At 43.4% G+C, this 23,406-nt stretch overlaps 2 protein-coding genes across 4 annotated transcripts in view; one reads left to right on the forward strand and one right to left on the reverse strand.

Moving 5' to 3' along the window:
• The first annotated feature begins 424 nt into the window (after positions 1–424).
• On the forward strand, positions 425–11,172 carry mars2 (methionyl-tRNA synthetase 2, mitochondrial). The gene is made up of 3 exons (XM_053641437.1): positions 425–1,385; positions 3,137–3,471; positions 8,626–11,172. Exons 1-3 carry the CDS (start codon positions 863–865, stop codon positions 9,778–9,780), a joined length of 2,013 nt encoding a protein of 670 aa, XP_053497412.1. The 5' UTR covers positions 425–862; the 3' UTR covers positions 9,781–11,172.
• Positions 11,022–23,406, reverse strand: part of med12 (mediator complex subunit 12) — a 49,824-nt gene continuing 37,439 nt past the window's right edge. Inside the window, exons 37-44 of one of the 3 annotated variants that reach the window (XM_053641432.1) lie at positions 21,929–22,082; positions 21,062–21,258; positions 19,317–19,385; positions 18,129–18,361; positions 17,258–17,453; positions 13,808–14,008; positions 13,606–13,693; positions 11,022–11,443 (exon numbers count right to left, since the gene is read on the reverse strand). In XM_053641432.1, coding sequence (XP_053497407.1) covers positions 11,394–11,443; positions 13,606–13,693; positions 13,808–14,008; positions 17,258–17,453; positions 18,129–18,361; positions 19,317–19,385; positions 21,062–21,258; positions 21,929–22,082 — 1,188 coding nt within the window. In that variant the 3' untranslated portion in view covers positions 11,022–11,393. Of the gene's footprint in view, positions 11,444–13,605; positions 13,694–13,807; positions 14,009–17,257; positions 17,454–18,128; positions 18,362–19,316; positions 19,392–21,052; positions 21,259–21,928; positions 22,083–23,406 lie in introns of all 3 variants that reach the window. The other 2 variants (XM_053641431.1, XM_053641429.1) reach the window with 2 other exon arrangements.

Genomic DNA, 23,406 nt, shown 5'->3' on the forward strand with positions numbered 1-23,406 from the left:
ACAAATCATATTAACAGAACCAAATATGGCATGAGGACATGAGGGAAAAAATGAAAACGAATGAGTGAAATGAACCTTTTCAGTACCATAAATAAGTAAATAAGCACTTTCGCCTCACACCGTCAGGGTTGTGGGTTCGATTCCTGCTGCTGCTCTGTGTGCGTGGCGTCTGCATGTTCTCCCCGTGCTGTGCTGTGGGGGGGTTCCTCCGGGTACAGGACACACTTTCACACTCTCACACTCTCTCTCTCACACACACTTTCACACTCTCTTACACACACACACTCTCTTTCAAACACACACACACACACACACACATAAACACTCTCTCTTTCTCTCTCACAGTTTCTCACACACTCTCTCTCTCACACCCACGCACTCTCTCTCTCACACACACACTCTCTCTCTCTCTCTCTCTCTCACACACACACACACACACACACACACACACACACACACACACTCTCTCTCTCTCACACATGCACACACACACTCTCTCTGTGGGGGGTTCCTCCAGGTACAGGACACTGCACACACACACCTTTTTTTTTTTTTTTAACTTTGGGACAATTTGGAATAGTCGATAATTGGATAATTATTGGGGTGTTTTAGGGAGGAGGGAGGAAACCGGAGAACCCTGAGGAAACCCACATGGACATGGGGGACAAACAAGTACAGAAACTCATTGTATTTGGCCAACACTACTCACTGCACCATCCTGCCTCCTTTAAGTTTTTATTCAGGGGTCAAATTTCACTCATGTGGATGTAAAAAAATATTACAAATATTTGTATTTATGTTTTATGTTTTAAAATGTATTTACGTTTTTATAATACTTCCCTAAGAATGTCAGTAAAAATAAATGAACAACAACAAAGTTAACGAACTCAGTCAGGCTTTTATTATCGGACTCTTAGTATTGAACCTCTTTCCCTTCATACTTACTGACCAATTAGCAGCTTGTGAGTATACAACTAGCCAATCACAGCGCAGGAGGCGGGGTTTGTTCTCTTTTTTTCTGTGTACGTGTGGAGAGAAACATTCGCCGCCCGGAAGTACACTGAATCGAGTGCCTCTCACTTTCACAATGAGCTTTCAAAGTTCAGTCCTCCAAAGCAAGGGAAGACTTTTGTTACAGGTGTTAAAATACGGCTCGCGCGGAGAACAAACCTATTTTTATCCATCACTTCCGGCAAAGAGGCTGCACACACACCTGGTTTTGCGATGCACGCGCACAGGAGAGTCGCGGAGGTCATATTATATCACCACACCGATCTTCTACGTGAACGCGGCGCCTCACATCGGACACGTTTATTCCGCCGTGACAGCCGACTGTTTACACCGATACCAACTCCTACAGGGGGTTAACTCCAGGTTTGCTACAGGTACTGTTTCAGCTCAGGTGGAACCTCTCTCTCTCACACGCACTCGCTCTCACACTTTCACTTTCTCTCTCGCTCTCTCTCTCTCACTCCCTTTCACTCTGTCTCGCTCACACTCACACACACTCTCGCGTACACACACTTTCACACAGACTCTCTCTCACACTTTCACACACTCTCATACTTTCACACACACTCTCACACTCTTGCACACTTTCTCTCTCACACACTCTCTCACACACTCTCTCACTCACACACACACTTTCTCTCTCGCACACTCTCTCACTCACACACACTTTCTCTCTCTCACTCACACACTTTCTCTCTCTCACACTCTCTCACTCACACACACTTTCTCTCTCTCACACTCTCACTCACACAACTTTCTCTCTCTCTCGCACACTCTCTCACTCACTCACACACACTCACACACTTTCTCTCTCCCGCACACACACACACTTTCTCTCTCTCGCACACTCTCTCACTCACACACTTTCTCTCTCTCGCACACTCTCTCACTCACACACACTCACACTTTCTCTCTCTCTCTCACACACACACTTTCATGCACTCTCTCACTGTCTGCCGTTTGCAGAAATCTTTAAAGGTGAAATCCATCTCGTGAGGAATACTGATCGGTGTCTTTATTACATTACAGTGTCATGATCACATGAGCTTTATCCTGGTCAGGGTTGTGGTGGATCCGGAGACCATCCCGGGAACATTGGGTTTGAAATTCAATACACCCTGCATGAGACACCAGTGTGTATGCTTTCATAACTTGGGTAATTTAGAGTCGACAGTCCACCTACTGGCATGTTGTGGGAGGAAACTATAGCACCCTGAGGAAACCCATATAGACCCGGTCACAAAGAGTAACCCGAGCTCAAGATCGAACCAGGGACCGTGGAGCCTCATCACTTTATGCGTTTGTGAAATCCGTACGTGTTGTTAAGAATAAATCAGTTCTACTACCGAGTATCCCCATTTTGTTTCTTAAGCTACGTTCTCACCCACACATACACACACACACAGACACACTGACTCACAGCAAGAAAGCGACCAGAGACTGGATGTGGGCGTGTCCAGTGACGCGACAAAGATGACAAAATTTTAACGTTGTGCAAATTCGGGTCGACTCGGTGCAGTGACCAACAGTGGGAGTGAAGACGGAAGAGTGCACATGATCCGCCATGCTGCCTGCGTCAGAATTGCTTCGTGGACTCGGACAGTCAGCGGCAAACAGCACACACACACACAACCCGCTTCTCCTTCATCTTGTAGGCTATGCTGTGTATATACACTCTCCTGAATATTATATACGGACACTCTCCCTCCAGAATGTTTCATTTTAGCAGCAAGAAAACTGTTTGCTAGTTGCGCCACCTGCTGATAAACGTTACTATGGCGACCAGTCGTAGGAACGCCTACTGGCGACTTTGTAGTACTTCGACTTGCAGCGATAAAATCACTGAGTACAGTGATACAAGATCCAGTCGTAAAAGAAGCCAGGGATTTAGAAGCTCCTGTCTTTAAATGATATAAAGATATCAGTGTGAGTGTAAGGTTTCATTGTCAGCATCTGCGTCAGATTGTTTTGGGATTTTTGTGGCGCCGAGTGAAAAAAAAAAATACACGACGCTCGGGCGATCTCATTCTAGCCCAGACTGTAGATTCACGCAGCTAATCAGTGACCGTCATGTCAGGTGAAATTTCGCCAGATTGTTGTATTTTATGCTTCTGATTTTTCCCAGGTACCGACGAGCACGGGCTGAAGATCCAGCAGGCGGCCAGCGCCGCCGGTAAAGAGCCGCTGCTTTTCTGCACCGAGGTGTCAGGCAGGTTTCGCGACGTGTTCCGGAGCTGTAATATCGCATACACCGACTTTGTGCGGACGACGGAGGACAGACACAGACGGGCGGTGGAACATTTCTGGGCCAAGCTGCTGGATAAAGGCTTCATCTATAAAGGCACTTATGAAGGCTGGTACTCCACACCAGACGAGAGCTTTCTCGCACCCGGCCAAGTGACCGAGAGCACAGACTCCACGGGCAGAGAGATCAAAATCTCCACCGAGAGCGGACATAAGGTACCGAAAACAACGCCACGTCGATAAGAAATTATTCTAGTAAATACAGTCATGTAGAAAAAGGTGAGAACTTTTATGCCAAAGCACGTTCAGAATGAATCTATCGTGAATAAGAGTCTTGGGACATGGACAGGACAGGACAGGACAAGGTTTATGGGTGCGTCTCAATCAGCTTCCTAGTTCAGCAGTCAGGGCGGTGATCAGGGAGTCGGCCATTTTAAGCTCTGTCGCGATCGCAGAATCTTTCCAGCGCACTGGAACGTCCGCTCCCTAAAAAAAATCTCGCAAATACCAGGGAGCATCGATGGCCACCGTGTTCCCTTACTTGCCTGAATGACCGTGTTTTCTGAAGCCTCTCCGCTTGGAAAAAATAATAAATAAACGGAGGACGAACTCTCAGCCAACTTCATCTACAACTGCAAGTAGCTTGTTATCGCTGTTGTGGCTCTCGATGGATCACTTACGTTAGCGATTTTTATCTTTATTTGACGTACACACGGTTTGTTTGAGTCTAACGACTTTAATGATTTCGAAAAAAAAAAAAAAAATCCGCTAGTTAATCTACGATCCTGCTTGAAGTACCATGCCAGACACTCGTGTGATTACGCTAACAAATTTCTATGACACAAGACGACCTCGGTCCTTCCTGTAGTTGATGAATGCAAGCGGGGACGTTTTACAACGTGAGTACCGGAAATCGAGTCATCAGTGACTACGTTTACACGGACAGCGGTAATCTAATTGTTGACCTTATTCTGAGTAAGATAATATTGTGATTAAGGTGTTTACACGAGTCGCTTTTAGAATACTGCTGTCATGTTCCCGTTTTACATGTTATAGAACATAATTAGATTAACAGCCCGCGTCATTACGTCACCGCGCCACGCCGTCCGACGTCCCTCCAGAATTTCACGTATCGACATACAGTTCGTCTTCGTTATGGGACCGTATACGGTTTTGGGTGTTTTTATTTATTTTTTTTACGAACGCTTTAAGTGCGGTTAATTATTTGTCGTGCTGTACGTGCAAATAGACGACTGCTTGAAGCGGTGGGTGTGTCCCAAATCGCGTAGTTACCGTCTATATAGTAGCCGAGATGCATGTATTTTTTCCCACTACAGGCCTATAGTAGGAAAGTATGCGATTTGGGACGCAGCCGAACTCTCATTAACCGTAAAACTGCCGTGTGTGATCGCGTCCTGTCGCAAAATGCGGTGAAAACTCCCACACGACGTTCATAATGTGATTAAGGTGTTTACATGTCACTACTACACGTCCATAATGCGACTAAAACAGCAGTACTCCACCTGTCTTAATTCGATTACTGCTTACTACGATTATGACCTTAATTAGATTAAGGTAAGTAAAAATTGCTGTTTACATGGTAGTTTCTTAATCACAGTATTGTCTTAATCGGATTAAGAGTGGATTATTGTCGTCCATGTAAATGTGTAGCGAACCAGGGTCCTTACCTCTTATGAAGCTGATCGAGACGCACCACATGATTACATGATTGCGCACCACATGATTTCTTAGGAAACAGACCCGGGATGATTGACTGAAGTAAGGGAGAGTCCTGGGAATAAACCGTTTCTGGGAAGTGTAATCTTTAACGTGTAGAAGTGGGACCATACAGAATAACTTAAATAAACTGACACGCAAGTGCAGAAGCTCCAAGAAGAAGATGAAGCAGGCAGTGTAAATGAATATGTAATGCCAGTGTTAATACATCACTGCTCAGCATTTTCCCAAATCTGCTACTTCATGCTTCTTACAACCGCATTTACTACTTCCTGTTTCCTGCGATTCTTTTTTCTGCCGTAACACACCCGACACAATGCATCAGGTCTTTAACACGCTCTCCATGATGTTACACTGTGTGTTCAGGCATGGACAATCACATAACGTACCACAAACACACCCTCGTTTAAAAGAAAGAAATAAATAAATAAAAAAGGCACAGCGAGTCTGTGTATTAATTCATGCAAGTTATTTGACTCATGGCGTTATTAATTGTACATACAGATTAAATAGAAAAGAATCGATCCTCAGGTGAATCGCTCATGATTCACTCTTAAACAGTTGATAAATCAATGTCGAAAAAAAAACCCCCGTCAATATCAGACTTCCACATGGGATAATGCAATTTTTCTATCGAAAATGATCAACCGTACCAAATATCTGTGACGGAAAAATAAACACTAAAGGATATAATGAACCGAGTGCTGCTTGTGATGGATGGAAGTATTGTGTGTTATAAAAACAGCACGCGGTTGTAGTGAAAAATCGTAATGTCGGACATGTCGGACCACGTTGGTCGCGTCTTCGTCCACGAACGTCCACCGCTTCTCGGTCGGTCCGCAACACTTCCGGTCTTTTTATTAATTTTATTAATAAGTTTGGTGACCGTGTGTGTGTGAGAATGATTTCAATACGTTCTTCTTTTTGTCAAAGGCAAAAGGGCGCACTTATATAGCGCTTTTATCCAAAGCGCTTTACACTGGTTCTCATTCACCCGTTCACACACACACACACACACACACACACACTAACTTGCCATCAGGAGCAACTTGGGGTTCAGGGTCTCACCCAATGACACTTCGGCATGTGGAGTCACGTGGGCCGGGAATCAAACCGCCAACCCTACGATTAGTGGACAACCCGCTCTACTACCTGATCCACAGCCGCCCCTAAAGGCATTCTTAAATTATACCTGGTGGGAAAAAAACAAACAAACATGTAATATAAGCTACGTTAAACGTTAAAAAGTGTTCATTTCCACTATGTATCTCCATCTCTTTTTTTTTTTTGGGGGGGGGACAAAAGTTTATAATCATACAGAATCATGAAGAGTTCTGCAATATGGAATCTGACATGCCGGAGTTTCCGACCGTCATGAGGAACTGAAATCGTTGAGCGAATTTCAGTAGAAGCAAATCTCTGCTGTCAAAGCTACGCTGCTCCCTAGGAGCAAAGAACGTTTTATTTTGAAGCTAGAATTAATACTTTCCCTCCTTCCACCATTCTCAAGGAAATGAATCCACTCCCTTTCATTCGTTCATGAAGCGCAAATGTGTGTCAGAGCACGGAGGCTCAGGAGAAGGCCTGGACAACACCGAGCTAGTTTTTGTCTGTCGGGAGAGATAGAAACCGCTGACATGAGATCGTACAGTGGAAGGTGTGTATCCTGCGTCGAGCAGCTGGAAATCTGGGACTTACTACGTTAATTATAGCTAGGCTTCCATGCACTTTACGCATGTAACGCAAGCTCTGAAATGTTACAAATGTTTTTATTTGCTCGAGAACTAAACGGTTTTCCCCGAAATGCTTTACGTAATGATTTCGCTTCCTGTTTTCTCCGATACAAACGCTTGTATTCGTCACATTTCCAAGAATCATATCATGTATATTGCAAACTTTCCAGGTTTTATCTGATGTACGGTTATTTAATATTAATATTGGCCGGTGAGGTCCCTCAGTGAACTTGCCCAAGGCCCTTATCAAGAGAAGTTGTTTCAGATAATAATATTTGGACTATAAATAAAAGGTCCTGGCTGCAGTCTGTCAGTTTAAAACGAGCGATCCGGCCACATACAGCGCAGCAGATGTTTATAGGGGCCGAATAGCACTGTTACGGTGTAGTAATGATGCTCATAATAGCACTGTTCACTGCAATTAAACGTGACTACGCAACTGTTTTCAAACTTCCAAACCTGCATCCACCGCTTGAGTGGAGAGAAGTTAATGTTAAGTTCACGGACTGACCCTGCACTCTGAGCGCTGGTCACTGGAGCTGATAAATGATCCCACCCGACACAAAGTTTAAGCATAACTGCAGTATTTTCCTGTCAAAAACAAGTTCTTGCAATATTTCACATACGTACAGACTTTAACTGCTAAAGTTGAAGGAAAAATATTCAGGATATGAAAATAATATTCTCTTTGTGGCTCAGTAAAGTAAGTAAATCCATCCATCAATCCAATCATTCATCCGTCCGTCCTTCATGGTATAGATCCGTCCGTCCATCCGTCCGTCCTTCATGGTATAGATCCGTCCGTCCATCCATCCGTCCTTCATGGTATAGATCCGTCCGTCCATCCATCCGTCCTTCATGGTATAGATCCGTCCGTCCATCCATCCGTCCTTCATGGTATAGATCCGTCCGTCCATCCATCCGTCCTTCATGGTATAGATCTGTCCGTCCGTCCGTCCATCCATCCGTCCTTCATGGTATAGATCTGTCCGTCCGTCCGTCCTTCATGGTGTAGATCTGTCCGTCCGTCCGTCCATCCATCCGTCCTTCATGGTGTCCATCCATCCGTCCATCCATGGTATAGATCCATCTGTCCATCCATCCATCCGTCCTTCATGGTATAGATCCATCAGTCCATCCATCCATCCGTCCTTCATGGTATAGATCCATCTGTCCATCCATCAGTCAATCATGGTATAGATCCGTCCATCTATCGGTCAATCACAGTATAGAGCAGGGGTTTCCATTCTTATCCGGAAAGGGCCGGTGTGGGTGCAGCTTTTCATTCTAACCAAACAGAAGCCACACCTGAATCTATTGAAAGCCCAAGAGCAACTGATTAAACAGGTGGAATCAGGCATGGCTCCTGCTTGATTGGAATGAATCCTACACCCACACTGGCTTTACGTGGATAAGATTGGACACCCCAAGTGTAGATATCTGTCTGTCAGTCAAGGTATAGATAGATGTCTATCTATCTGCCATATCTTTCTGCAAGTCTAGTTGCTGTTTCCATGGCCTACTTTGGCAAATATTTTTGCACTTGGGTGGAAACCTGACTTCTGACAAACTTGTAGATTGGTGTTATAGCTACAGTTAAAGTTACGCGTATACTGTGTGTATATACACGTTTCTCGCTAAAAATGTATGCCATATACACTAATTCGAAGACAGTCTTGTGTACTAAAATAACCGCCTTCTAAAGGTGAGTCTTGATTCCTACCGAGGTTTCTTCCTTCTTAGCTCCATGCTCGGCCCGTTTTCCTTCTCACCATCAGCCCTGGCTTACTCACCAGGAGTTCTCTGTAAAGCTGTTTTGAGACAAAAAGGAGAATAAAAATAAACTTCTATTCACTCCAAGTTGAGCTTCTTGTCTAAAAGCTTTTGTATCACCCTACAGGTGGAGTGGATGAAGGAGCACAACTACCTGTTCCGCCTCTCCGATTTCCGAACCAGTCTTCAGGAGTGGTTAAGGTCAAACCCCAAAGCCATTCAGCCGGAGAAGTTTTACCATCTTGTCCTTCAGTGGTTGGAGACCGAGCTACCCGATTTATCAGTGTCGCGTCAGAGAAGCCGTCTGCAGTGGGGCATCCCGGTTCCTGGAGATCCTGAACAAACGATCTACGTGTGGCTGGACGCTCTGGTGAACTACCTGACTGTTGCGGGTTATCCAGAGAAATACTCGCAGTGGTGGAACGTCGTCCATCACGTCGTAGGCAAAGATATTTTGAAGTTCCACGCCATATACTGGCCAGCGTTTCTTATGGCTGCGGAACTGCCCCTCCCTCAGGCCATATACGTGCACTCCCATTGGACGGTGCAGGGAAAGAAGATGTCCAAGAGTCTCGGAAACGTAGTAGATCCGCTCGAGAGCTCGGAAAGGTTCACGGTGGACGGGCTGAGGTATTTTCTACTCAGGCAAGGGGTCCCAGATATTGACTGCGACTACGACGACGACAAGGTGGTGAAGTTGTGCAACAGCGAGCTGGCCGATTCTCTCGGCGGTCTTCTCAACCGCTGCGCCGCACCCTCACTCAACCCGGAGCAGGTTTATCCTCCGTTCTGCAGCGCCTCCTTTCCAAAAGAGTCCGGCGGAAGAGCCGTGTCGGAGGATTACAAACTGGTGGAGGCCGTTTCAGGGCTTCCCGCTTCGGTGAAGCAGAACTTTGACCAGCTGCGCATGTATAAAGCACTGGAAGCCATCAGTGCGTGCGTACGTCTGACCAACAGCTTCGTCCAGCGACACGCGCCATGGAAGCTCGACCGCACTGACCCCGAGGATAAACTCTGGCATGACACCATACTGCATGTGTCTATGGAGTGTCTCAGGATCTACGGCATTCTCCTGCAGCCCGCCGTGCCTGTCGTAGCAGATAAAATCCTGTCCAGGCTGGGGGTCAGGTCCGACGAGAGGAGCTGGGATAACGCACTCGACTTCCTGTCCAAGTATGAAGGAAAACACTGTCCTTACGAAGGAAGAGCGCTAGGTCCAGACACTGGCGTGCTTTACAATCGTATTGAGAGGAGCAAACCGAACCAAAAAGCAGAAAAATGACCAAAAAAAAAAAAACACAACAACCCAAGGTCTAAGTAAAGGAAAGATTCGAATGTCTCGCCGTGTATTTTGAGGAAAAGAATTGTATTGTAAAAGTTTAAAAACCTGAAAATAAACTGAGCACTAGAGGTGGACTGGAGGAAAGCGTATCTGCTGGTAAACAATTGCAGTGCACATGCAATCAAATGTGATGACTACTGAGAGTCCTAAACGTACTGATAGTTCAGCACACACCATTTTCCCTAAACGTAGTCGATCAGCCAAGACGTGTTCCGCGTCGAACGCTTGCTTCGCTTTTCTACCGGAACGTCTAAATGCACACCGTTCTCACACGCATTCACATCTCGGGCTAATTTAGAGTCACCGCTCCATCTACCGGATGTTTCTGGGAGGTGGGAGGAAACCGGAGAACCCTGAGGAAACCTGTACAAACATGTTCATGTTACAAACCGTAAGAATCTTAATAACGATTAGAAACTTTGCTTGGACGCGTCACGTCAGATTGTTTGATCTTTAAACTTGTAAGACGTTACAGATCTTTTCCTCCAGCTTTTCAGTGTGAAAGTCCATGAAATTTCCACGACGTTGGTTTTAAAACGCATCATTACCGTTTCACTGGCACTTCGATAGCAAACCTATACATCGTCGTACGCATCGAAACGTCTTTAAATATAATCGCCATATTGCCCAAATCCTACTGGTAAGCAAGGATTGTTTCTAGCTACTGGTCAGTTTACCATCAAGCAGACTCCTACCTCATAAAAGAGCAGAATAACCAGTATTTCAGATCTATTAACATCCAGTCATGTATAAATCTACCGTTATGATTTGGGCAGCGCTTCCTGCCGGAGCCTGACGTTTGTGTGATGCAAAACTACGAGAAAGAATCCGATTTGGCTTCAAGATACTACTGTTTTTGGTTCCAAGTACGTACGGTCACCTGGGTAACGATTTAGGTATGCGGTTTGCACACTGCTAACCCCCGTAGCTATAAGCGTTCCTTATTTGTTAGCGAGATTAGCATCGTCTCCACTAGAGATAAGAAAGGAGCAAACGTCCGGCGTGAAATCTATCCATCTATCGATCTATTTTCTGGATAAACGTGTATTATAATGATTGTTGTACTACAGTGTGTTGGTGGAGAGGTGTGTGGGGTGTGTGTGAATTCAGTCATGATGCCTTATTATTATTATTTATATTAGTTTGTGATAAATCCACTTTTCAGAGTCTGGGACAAGATCTAAAAATTGACACGACTTTTTTTTTTTAATGAGAATACACGAAACTGAAAAATTGTACAAAGTAAAATAAAATAAAAAACACTGCATTACTCTCATCATTTCGTGTTTTTTTTTGTGTTGTGTTGTGTGTGTTGGTTTTTTTTTTTTTTTTTTTACATAAAGTCCTTCCTTGCGCTTCATGATCACCAGTTCACAGCCTCATACCTCAGACCGTCGTGGAATTACACAAAATCTGAAAGAGGTTTTATTCCTAGAAACAGCACTGTGGTCAGATATCGGATCGGCCGGGAATCAGTCTCTCGTGTCCGAGGGCCTCCCGGCTCTCGAAGACTCCGGAATCGTCCGGTCCGTGTCAGAAGGGCCACGCAGGACTCACTCGTACTTGGGGTAATACGAGTTGGTGTTCTGTCCTGGCTGTGTGCCTGTGTGGGGAAACGTATTTGATTAAAACATGACCGAATGCATTTTATGTATTAATTAAAAACAAAGGCAGTGCAGAAGCACCAACGATGACCAATAAACATATTTCCTCATAGAAATATATAGAAATACTCCCTCCCCCACCTCTCATTTTCTGACAGACCCCGCCTCCTGTGCTACGACTGGCTAAACCGATGGCTCGATGGAGTTCGGTGGAAATTATAACCCAACATTATCAACATTATTACATTTATTATTGCGATCGACTTAACTTGGAAGTGGGAAGTCTGAACTCGGAATCACGTCATTTTTTTACCTCAAGCTACAAAATGGGGGGGAAAAACATGTTAAAAGTTTTGTTAGAAAACTTTGTTAGCTAGCCATCTAACTGATCAGTGATGTATATTTTCCTCTGAATTGAACCGTGTGGTTAATGTTATAGATTTAACAAGCAAATATGTGTATGTCGATTGATCGAAAGCAAATACTTCTACAGGTTAAAAAAAAAAAAGAAGAAGAAAAAAAAAAGTGCTTCTTTGTTTACTTCTGATGCTGTGAGCAACCTCATGAAAGAGCAGAATAACCAGTATTTCAGATCTATTAACATCCAGTCATGTATAAATCTACCGTTATGATTTGGGCAGCGCTTCCTGCCGGAGCCTGACGTTTGTGTGATGCAAAACTACGAGAAAGGATCCGATTTGGCTTCAAGATACTACTGTTTTTGGTTCCAAGTACGTACGGTCACCTGGGTAACGATTTAGGTATGCGGTTTGCACACTGCTAACCCCCGTAGCTATAAGCGTTCCTTATTTGTTAGCGAGATTAGCATCGTCTCCACTAGAAATAAGAAAGGAGAAAACGTCCGGCGTAAAATCTATCTATCTATCGATCTATGTCTTGTCTGCTCCACTGAGATTTAATATCAGATTTGATGTCTGTTTCAGGAAACTTTCCGAGTTCAGGGGGCGTTTTTGTTTTTTTCCTAGTTACGAGTTTTATGCTGCGACTTGTAATTCCCAGTAAAAGCCAAAGAAAACACCCCCTCAACTTGAAATTCCTACTCGTCAACTCGGGCTAGTCTTCTCAGCTTACAAATTCCTTACATTTAATCTACGTTTACATTTACGCTATTTGGCAGACGCTGTTATCCAGAGCGACTTAACATTTAATCTCATTTATACAACTGAGCAGTTGAGCGTTAAGGGCCTCGCTCAAGGGCCCAACAGTGGCAGCTTGACAGTGCTGGGGCTTGAACTCCTGACCTTCTGATCAGTAACCCAGAGCCTTTAACCACTGACCCACCCCCTAATCTAGTCATATAAAGTAGTTGTATATTAGGAATACAGGCACCCTTGGTAAATCTGAGTAAATTTGTTTTTTTTGTTTTTTTTTTGCAGTCCGTCTCAAACGAGTCTGCCATAGGGGTGTTTTCTAATACAAAAAAAATGTCTGCGTACACAGCGTATGACCAAAATCAAAACAAAAAGATTAAATCCCGTAATTATTGTTCTTTCTTGTGAGAAGGACCGTTCCATAAAATTTCTTACGCTGAAAGAGTGTGGCTGTGAGGAAGGATGACATGCTAAGCAAAACGACTAGGCCAAAAATACACAGTAGTTTGGTTTAGTTCGGGTCCTTCTGTGCGTTAGGTACCCATTGTGTATGATAAAATGACACAAACTGCAGGAGGGACCGCTAGCTCGAGCAGAGTGAAACCAGTATCTAATACTAACGTGTTAACGACGTTAGCGGATCACACAGCCAAAGGGTTTTCAGTGCGGTGGTGCAGTCTTTGTGGAGAAAAGGAGGTTTTGATGTAGTATGATTTAGAGCGAGTCCACAGGGATTAGGGTTGTGATATATTATCGTCACGGAATGAGAACCGCTGGACTGAGGAACTGTATTAGGTTTAAAAAATAAAAAAAAAAGAAACAAATGAATGAACTGTAGAACGGTAGACTGTAAGAAACTCTGTATTTTGAAAAGAATCAACGGTGAGTAAACTGTCCTAACGTACACTGTGACTAACCATAAAAGTCTAACAATGCCAGTCTAAATAAATAAACAAACAAACAAACAAACAGTGGTTATGAAAATATTACTAAATAACTTCATCAGTGGTTTCATGGTTGGCATGACAACCCTGTATTCGTGGACTTACTTGACAGCTGCTGTTGGAGTTGTCTGACCAAAGCGGCGGTCTGTTGTTGCTGTTGCGTCTGCTGCATGCCCTGCCCCTGTCGAGGGAACTGAAACACACACACACGGTCATTTTGATTATCATTATAACACTGATATATCTCCAGTCATAGTCAGTTCCTCTGTCATTAGACAAGCTGAATCGCTGCTAAACGGCTGCTCACCATGGGCTGCTGTGGAGGAAGCGGCTGCATGCCCAGGGCCTGACTCTGGGGCTGGCCGGGAGGCTGCGCCGTGCCCACCTGCTGCTGCTGCTGCTGGACCTGCTGCTGCTGGACCTGCTGTGACTGCTGCACCTGCTGAGAGGGGACCTGCTGCTGCTGCACCTGCTGTTGCTGCTGCTGTACCTGCTGCTGAGCTTGTTGCTGTGGAGGCGACAAAAACACAAGAGTCTAAGTTCAAAAGGGTCTATATCTATATAGAGAGAGCGAGCGATTTATTTACGGGCTTTACGGGCTCAGCCAATATTGACGCGATCTCTGATGGAGGTCGACCGATAGTGGATTATACCGATAGCGATAAATATGTTGGTCAGTACCTGCAGATGAATCAACTGATTTTAAAACTGATAATTATAACACTCAAAAGTGAAATATTGCTGAACTTTATTACAAAAATAAACGGTACTGACTATACCATGAAAATGTATTGTACTTTTTAAAAATGAAATAAATATAGAAATACTGATTATATATTAACTATTAATAAATATTAACATAAATAAAAGATACACATCAAAACTGAACCCAAAAGTAACACTCCAAACGACAAATAGAAAAAAAATGGAGACGTCCAAAATGAATCAAAAACACCACAACAAAATTTGTCCGTTTTTTATTTCGCCTCTAGAGGCCGCTCTCGTGCCGTATAACGACAGAGGACCCTTCTACGGACGCAGCCGGGAAAACTATCGCTGTGGATTTTTGCTAATAACCGATAGATCCAGCACTCGTTTATCGGTCGATCTCATCTCTAATTTGATAATCTGATTTCTTAAAGGGGACCTATACTGTAAAATTCACTTTTACATGGTGTTTGAACATAAATGTGTGCCAGCAGTGTTTGTACACAACGACCCTACAATGGTAAAAATCCACCCACTCCTTTTTCAAAACAAAACAAAAAAAACCCCATAAATCATAAACGTGAGTTGGTTTCGTTTTCTCTCCAATGTGACGTCACATTAGAACAGGCCCCGCCCACGACTGGTGACGGACTCTGCTCTATTAGCATAGCTCCTCCCCTGAGTGATCTGCGCACAGTGCACCGTGTTCTCCATGCTGGAGCTGCTAAAGTGATAAGAATGTCTCAGCTTCATAAGCTTTGTAAGTGTTCTGTTGTTGGCTGTACGAATGAACATGAGAGTCTTCAAGTACTCCCGGCATCAGAGCCTTATAGACACACCCACAAAGGAGCATTTACAGCATGGTGTAATAAATGATCCGCGGGGTATTTTAAGCTGACACTCCACAGACACGTTTTGGGGACACCTGAGACATATTACATCTTGTAAAAAGGGCCATAATAGGTCTCCTTTAAAGCTTACAACAACGGTTGTGACCAAACTACGGTCATGAATTAGCTTCTTATAGCTAAAACGATTCTTTTCACTAAAATGCTTTGAATGATTAATTACAACTCCGATTCCAAATAAGCTGGGACGCTGTGTAAAATGTAAAGAAAAACAGAATGCAATGATTTTCAAAATCTCATAAACCCATATGTTATTTACAATAGAACATAATCATATCAAATGTTTAAACTGAGGAAAATGTACCATTTTAGGGAAAATAAGGTAATTTTGAATTTGATGGACGCAACACATCTCCAAAAAGTTGGGACGGGGGGCCAACAAAAGGCTGGAAAAGTAAGTGTTACTGAAAAGAAACAGCTTGAGGTGAATTGGCAACAGGTCAGTGACATGATTGGGTATAAAAAGAGTATCTTAGAGAGGCAGAGTCTTTTAGAAGTAAAGATGGGCAGAGGTTCACCAATCTGCGAAAAACTGCGTCTACAATTTGTGGAACAATTTCAGAATAATGTTCCTCAACGTAACATTGTGAAGACTGAATATCTAATCATCTACAGTACATAATATCAAAAGAATCAGAGAACCTGGAGAAATCTCTCTGCGCAAGGGACAAGGGTGAAAATCAATATTGCATGCCCGTGATCTTCGGGTTCTCAGGAGGCACTGCATTAAAAACAGGCCTGATTCTGTAATGGAAATCACTGCATGGGCTCAAACACCTCCAGAACTCAGTGTCTGTGAACACAGTTCACCGTGCCATCCACAAACACTGGTTAAAGCTCTATCATGTAAAGAAGAAGCCATGTGTGAACGTGATCCAGAAACGCCGCCGTCTTCTCTGGGCCAAAGCTCATTTAAAATGGACCGAGGCAAAGTGGAAAACTGTTCTGTGGTCAGACGAACTGAAATTTGACATTCTTTTTGGAAACCATGGACGCCGTGTCCTCTAAACTAAAGAGGACTAAAGAGGAGAGGAACCATCCGGCTTTTTATCAGCGCTCAGTTCAAAATCCTGAATCTCTGATGGTATGGGGTGCATTAGTACCTATGGAATGGACAGCTTGCAATTTTGGAAAGGCACCACCAATGCTGAAAGGTATATACAGGTTTTAGAGCAACATATGCTTTCATCCAGATTCCATCCCATCTTTACTTCTGAGAGACTCTGCCTCTCTAAGATACTCTTTTTATACCCAATCATCTTACTGACCTGTTCCCAATTTACCTAATCAGTTACAAAATGTTTCTCCAGCTGTTTCTTTTTAGTAACACTTACATTTCCAGCCTTTAGTCGTAGCAACTTTTTTGAGACGTGTTGCGGCCAAGAAATTCAAATTCACCTTATTTTTTCCTTAAAAAGGTACATTTTCCTCAGTTTGAACATTTGATACGGTTTCTATGTTCTATTGTGAATAACATATGGGTTTATGAGATCACTGCATTCTGTTTTTATTTACATTTTACACAGCGTCCCAACTTTTTTTTTTTTTTGGAATTGGGGTTGTACAAAAGCAAAAGGCATAACATCACCGTTTCATTCATCTTTGGCGAGAGGACGGAATACAGTGTCCTGGATGAGATGCCAGTCAATCACAGGGCACTATCCACACACACATTCACATGAATCATGGGACACATTACCGTCACAAACACTGCAGTTAGCATCTGTAACATCAAACATTTATATTAAAAAAACAAAACAAAACGAAACAAAAAAAAAAAAACCCCAGATGTTCTCATTCCTGCATGGTTGCAGGTTGTTCACAGGAGAACATCTGTTCTGTCACAGTTATACTAGAAACCATTTAGGATCTGTGATTTGTACTTTTATTTTTTATATAATTGTATGATATAATTATATCGTGGACCGCTATTCAAAACTTTATATGTATTTTCTCCCTTTAAACACCTTTATGAGACAACAGAAGTAAGACTGGTAGAAGATCTATGCATATCAATAATATTAACAGATCGTAAAAAGACAAAACACACTGACTGACTACATCAGTGAATCCCCAGGCAGTGTATTCTTTTTTTCTTTTTATAAACACAGGTCTGGGATGTGGTGTAAAAGTAAATGTACCCGGAGGGCCTGTTGTCTCAAGTACTGCTGCTGCTGCTGTTGCTGCTGCTGCTGCTGCTGTTGCTGCACCACTTGCTGCTGCTGTTGGTCCAGCATCTGACTGGTGCGCATGTTGGGGTGCATGCCCTGCGCCTGCATGTGGCCCTGCCCCAGGCCATGCATCATGGGAGCCTGCGGCATGGGCTGATGGGTAAACCTGCATCGCATTCAGAGGAGATCGGATTACGACATAAGCAAGAGAGCAAGGGGAGATTAAACGCACATGTTCACACTAGCAAGCGACAAAGCAAAAGGCGATGGACATGTACAACCCAGAGCCGTGAATTCAGTGACCAGCGACATTTGAATGGAGATTTCCTCGATGCAAATTAGGGCAACAAATCCAAACAGCTGGCTTGACCTGACTCGGACCAATTCTACTGCACGTGTGGTCTGACGTTTCTTAATAAATCCCCCGCCCACTATTCAAGTTCCTACGTGCATTACGTATTTGTGTTTAGAGACCTTACGAAGAAAAATAAATGCTTCGCTAACTGCCAATGTCAATCAGAACAACACACCCATTTGTCCCTCATTTCATTTGCGTTTCATTACCACGCATTATAATCTATGTACATACCGCGATTAGGGTTTCTCGTCTGAACTAAAAAAACACTGGAAAGCGCACGCCCACAAGCGTCAACAGTACCGTCAAAGCTAATAATAGTCTTCCACATAAATTACGTACAAGTATACCTACAACAGTGCCTCTCATTATCCGACTGTCCAACTAAAAACCCCAGTAGATCAGTCCTCGTTTTGGCATGCAGAAGCCTAGGAATGAATGTACAGCACTATATTTTAGTGTCGTGTGTGTGGTGTGTTCACTAACCTCGGCGTGTTTGGCATGTTGGCTGTGTATGCCCCAGGCGCCTGCTGGTGGACGTATCCAGGTGGCCTCTGCTGCATCTGCCTGAGAGGATCCACCACACCAGGGTTGGTACCAGGATGGGCTCCCGGGAAGCCCTGGTTATTATATGAAGCAGGAACTATTCCTCCTGCTTGAGACGGGTGCGGCTGCATCCCCACGTGAGAAGTGTAGCTGGTGTAGCCCTGTGAAATGTTCTGAGATGAGGACAGCCAAAGTAAGCAGTTGTTTATGGAGCAAATTTGAATTTTAGTGCTAAATATTCATTTAGAGATTCAGTAACAAAACCTATTGCTGCTCTCTCTCTCTTTCTCTCTCTCTCATATATATATATATATATATATATATATATATATATATATATATATATATATATATATATATATGAGAAAAGGTCGAGAATGAATGTGAATGTGAAAAAGCGACGTTCTGGGTTATTTAAAACTGTATCCTTTAAAACATTCAATTATACGATGGTCTGTCAGAATACTCTATTCTGATTGGCTGGAATGGAAGGTGTGCGTTCAAACCGCATAATGCACAAGGATTTCCAGTCAGTTTAATCACCGTTCTAAATGAATGACGCTGCTTATAAACCACAGTAGCCATGGTAACATAGTTACAGCTGCATACAGTAGTTAAACTCACAGCTTAGTCATTATTAGTAGAGATGCGGCACAGACGCAGGTAACTCGCACGATCTCTCTAATCACTATTGATTATAATTCCTTCAAATAAATGTCATCTTATCGCACTGCTTCATCCCTGAGTGTGATTTAGAGCGGGCAGAATCGGGTAGACCTATCGACCCGTATGTAAAATGAAAATGGATCTTTTTAAAGTCCTTTCAGTCAAATTTTAGGCTGTAAACATCTACGATGGCGTTGACCCGTTAACGTTGCCAAGCGACCACGGTATAAGCGGGATGATCCACGCGTAGGTGTGCGTTACACCGTTTTTAATTCAGATGTAAAGACCAGAAACCAACTCCGAGCACACGAGAGTCATCAATTAAAGTATAGTAACATGGCTTACTGTCCTGTACAAAAACAAGTTAACATATAGTACCAAAAGTACCATTATCAGCCACTTTGTTCCAAATACAGAGAGGTTTAGAGAAACTGAAGGGAATAAAAGCATGGAAGCTCTTGCCTGTGGTTGCTGCATGGACGTGTATGGCTGATTGGGAACCATCGGTCTCATCTGCTGTCCAATCATGCTCTGGTTCTCCAGTCACAAAAACAAACAATAAGGCAAAATGTTTTGTTTTTTTTCCCCCCTCTCTCGCACAAAACAAAGCATTCAGCATTCATGTCAAAATAGCTACCACTATATCATGGATAACTTTACAGTTTATTCTCAGTGAATACCTGCACCACGCCAGATTTATCCAATCCTAACCCACGTTGACGTGAGACGTGATGTGCTCCGGATACGAGCTGGGTGTCGAGTGTTTAATGCCGCTTTTCCACCACAGGAACTTTCCCTAGGAACTAGGCACTTTTGGAGGTACTCGGTGTGTTTCCAACCACAGGTACCAGGGTCTAAATTAAGTTCCGGGAAAAACGTCTAGCCCTCGCAAAGTCACTTCTCAGGAGGTGGTACTTTTTCAAAAGCCAGGAACTTTTGGGGGTAGGACTTGGGAGCTGAACATGCTGATTGGTTGAGTGCCAATATTTTTTAAAAGTCTGTTGCAGCGCATACACTAACAGTTGTTTATTACGATTCGAATCAACACGATGGAGTTTAAAAACTACGGCCGACGGACCGACGACAAGTCGGTCATAATTAAGTAATTATGCCGAGAACGAAATACAGCGGGAAGTGGAAGCGGCGACCCGTGATGGAAAAAGTACACTTAAAAATATCAAGTGGGTTAAGCGAGCTGGACGTCGTTCACACAGGAAACCAGTGCCGAGAGAAGCTCGTGTGCGCGCGCGTTCGTCTCGGTCATCTCAGCGATAGCTGATGAAATCCGTTTGCTTACTTTACTCAAGTCCGGCGTTACGAATATTCTGAATTCGCTTTACTGCCGCTGCTTTTTCGCAATTTCCTCTTTAGCAAAGCAATACATCACAGTAAACAGCAGCTCAGCTCGAATCTCCTCCACGCTTGTTGCTGCTGTTAAATAGACTGTCCGTTTTTAAAGACACGACCCTTCATCCAAAGATTTAAAAAAAATCATTCCGTGACCGGGAATCGAACCCGGGCCGCGGCAGTGAGAGCGTCGAATCCTAACGACTACACCACCAGTTCGGTTTCAGTAAACTCTCTTGTTTGCGCCTTCTACGCGTTTTTACGAGCCGAGCAAACATTCTACGTTGAAACCAGCGTACTTCGAACCAATAATCAGTTTGATTGTAGCATACTTCGAGGCTTCGTATCCTCATCAAGCTCTTGTTGCGCGCGGTCATACGTCACCGGACCAATCTGCCTAATCTTCACGGTACTTTACACCACGATGGACACGCAGACGACAAAGGTCTGGAGGAACCAAACAGTTCCTTGGAAAAAAAGTTCCTGGGGATTAATTAATTAATGCGGGTAATTTCGGTGGAGAAGCGGCTTTAGACTCTTGGCCTTTGTGTGCGCGCTGGACTTTTGTTTAACATCGTTCCAGTTTTATTTAGAACCTCGAGACGTGAATAAACAGGATGGAATTCGACTTTAAACTTTGATGCATTTATAAACAAAGGAAGAGTCTAAAACACTCAGCAGACCCAAGAAGTGACTAAATGGACACAACTGGTTTAAGGATCGTCACTACACGACCTCTAGTACGGGCCCAAGCATAATCGCGCACAGAACATGACTAACGGCTAATTATGGTCTCTCTCAGCTGGCGCTTCTTGTGTTTCTGTGCTTTCAACGTCTGTAATCAGACTCACCAGTCTGACCTGCAGCTGCTGTCGAATCTGGCCTTGTGGCATGGTGGGCTGCGGTTTGAAGCCTATCGTGTACTGCTTGTTATCCATGCCCATCATGCCCTGGAGGTTGGAAATCATGCCTGGGTAATTGGACCGCGTGGACATGATCTTTTGAGGATTGTTCAAAGGCATGCGAGGTCGGTATGGAGGCTCCAGTCCTGGTCCTCCTATAAAATAATCACAGGCACAGTGTGAATAAGAAAGATCAAAACACTGTAGTCGCTCGTGTACATATGCAAAAAATAAACAAATAAATAATAAAAATAAAAAATCACGTATTTATTACTGTTAAAGATTGATGCGGTGTCTGATTTCATTCCCTCTTCATTGTTTAGTCCACTATTCAGAGTGCAGCACTGTTAATTCTCAAGGCACGAATTCTACTTCCTGGATAGTCCACTACGTTATTACCCACAGTGCTCTGTTAATCCAAACTGTACAGTATTACGACGCTATTTCTTCCGGCTCAAGGAGTACCGTTCGGTATGGAGAACCGAACAGCCGAACTCGTTTATGAATTTAAATTCAATATGTTATTTAACCGATCAGGTATGTTAGTGGTATATTTAATACACAAAATGACTTCTTTTCATAGGAATATGCTCTTTTTTTTTTGTGTGTTTGCAGCTCAACGGGTAATTTACACCGTGCCGTTTATGTAACGGTGCGTGTTCGGAAATACACGAGCTACGTGTTCGGTCCGGAGTCAGTTAGTGCTGCTCTATAAGTACCAGTCTACACAGCAGGACAAGTGAGTGATGAGTAATCAGTGATTTCAGATCTGATGATGATGTTCTGATTAAAAAGAGGATGTGAAGGTGATGATCCAAGCCTGACCTGGAGGAAGAGGTTGATTCTGAGTGTACATGATGGGCGTCTGGTTGTAATGTATCGGTCTGTAAGAGTGGTTGGCCTGGCTCATGTTCATGAGCTCGGGATTCATGCCTGATCCAGGAAACGTCATTACACCTGGGTTACGTAATGTGTAGTCCTGGATAACACAGATAACGAACAGATGTTAGTCAGAGTCGAAAAAGCACTTCAACATTAACAGCTTCACCCAAATCGTGCTGAACCGTCTGGACGCAAGACTTTCCTGCTCTCCCACCTTCGTTCTTTTGCTCACGGTTTAGTGTGTTTTTCTTCCCAGAATACATTCCTGTTTTCCTTAAAACAGCGGGGGGGTTTTTTTTTTTTCGTTTCAGTTTAAAAAGTAGTCAGCATAACATATTGAGAAGTTACTTTCTTTTACGCTGGCCAGAATACTATGAAGTAAAAACCTGTTTTTTTTTTTCCATAGAGGAAGTCATTCAGTACATGGCCACGCTACCGGTCATAAGTTTGTGGACACTCGGCCGAGATGTTTCTCCCGATCGTAAAAACCATTTGATCTGAAGGCGTGTGATTAAACGTGTGAAATCGGTGTCGTAGACAAAAATATAATCGTGCCGATGTATTCGTTTCTCTCATTAGAAAACTAACATTTTATTTACAAATTATTTATTTATTTATTTTTTTTAAACAGACGACTCGGAGCGAAATATTCCGAAAAGCAGCCGATAAGAGTCCGGCGTCGGTGTGAACTCCTTTAATACCGTTTAAAAAAAACATCTCAGGGAAATTCCTCAAGAAATCAGTTGAGAAAATGCCAAGAATACATTTCTGGAAATTCTAGGCAAAAAAGGGCATCTACTTTGAAGATGCTAAAATATTAAGTCATTTGGATTTATTTTGGATTTTTTATCGCAACATAATTCCCATAGTTCCACTTGTGTTACTCCAGAGTTTTGATGACTTTATTATTATTATAAAATGTGTAAAAAATAACATTTAAATAAAGAATGAGTGTGTAAACCTTTGACTGGTAGTGTATACGGTGTACAGTGTAATTTTATTTATTGTACATCCCAGCTCCAGTGCTGGGGTTTGAACCCCCTGGCCTTCTGATCAGTAACCCAGAGCCTTAACCGGCAAGCCACCACCGCCTCTTGACATGAACAGGGTTCAACGAGACGACCAATTGCTCACACCACATCCGGAGGTTGTTTGGGACGCATGTGACCACATAACATTTGTAGTATGAACTCAAAAGGACCACTTAATCGACTGCGTCGTTGCCCTATGATTACGAAAAGACGTACTCGTTGCGAGACTGTTTGGAAATCTCAGTGAATGGCAGAGCTCTCCGCTGCTGGGATAGCGGATAGAAGCGATGCTGTAACAGCAGCGATGAAAGCGGCCTCTTTTCAGAGCTTCTTTTGTCGTCTGGTATCTCAATCGTTTCATTTCGAAAAAAAGAAACGCCGTAGAAGACA

The sequence above is a fragment of the Ictalurus furcatus genome, chromosome 14 (genome assembly GCF_023375685.1).
Source record: "Ictalurus furcatus strain D&B chromosome 14, Billie_1.0, whole genome shotgun sequence".
Classification (NCBI taxonomy): Eukaryota; Metazoa; Chordata; class Actinopteri; order Siluriformes; family Ictaluridae; genus Ictalurus; species Ictalurus furcatus.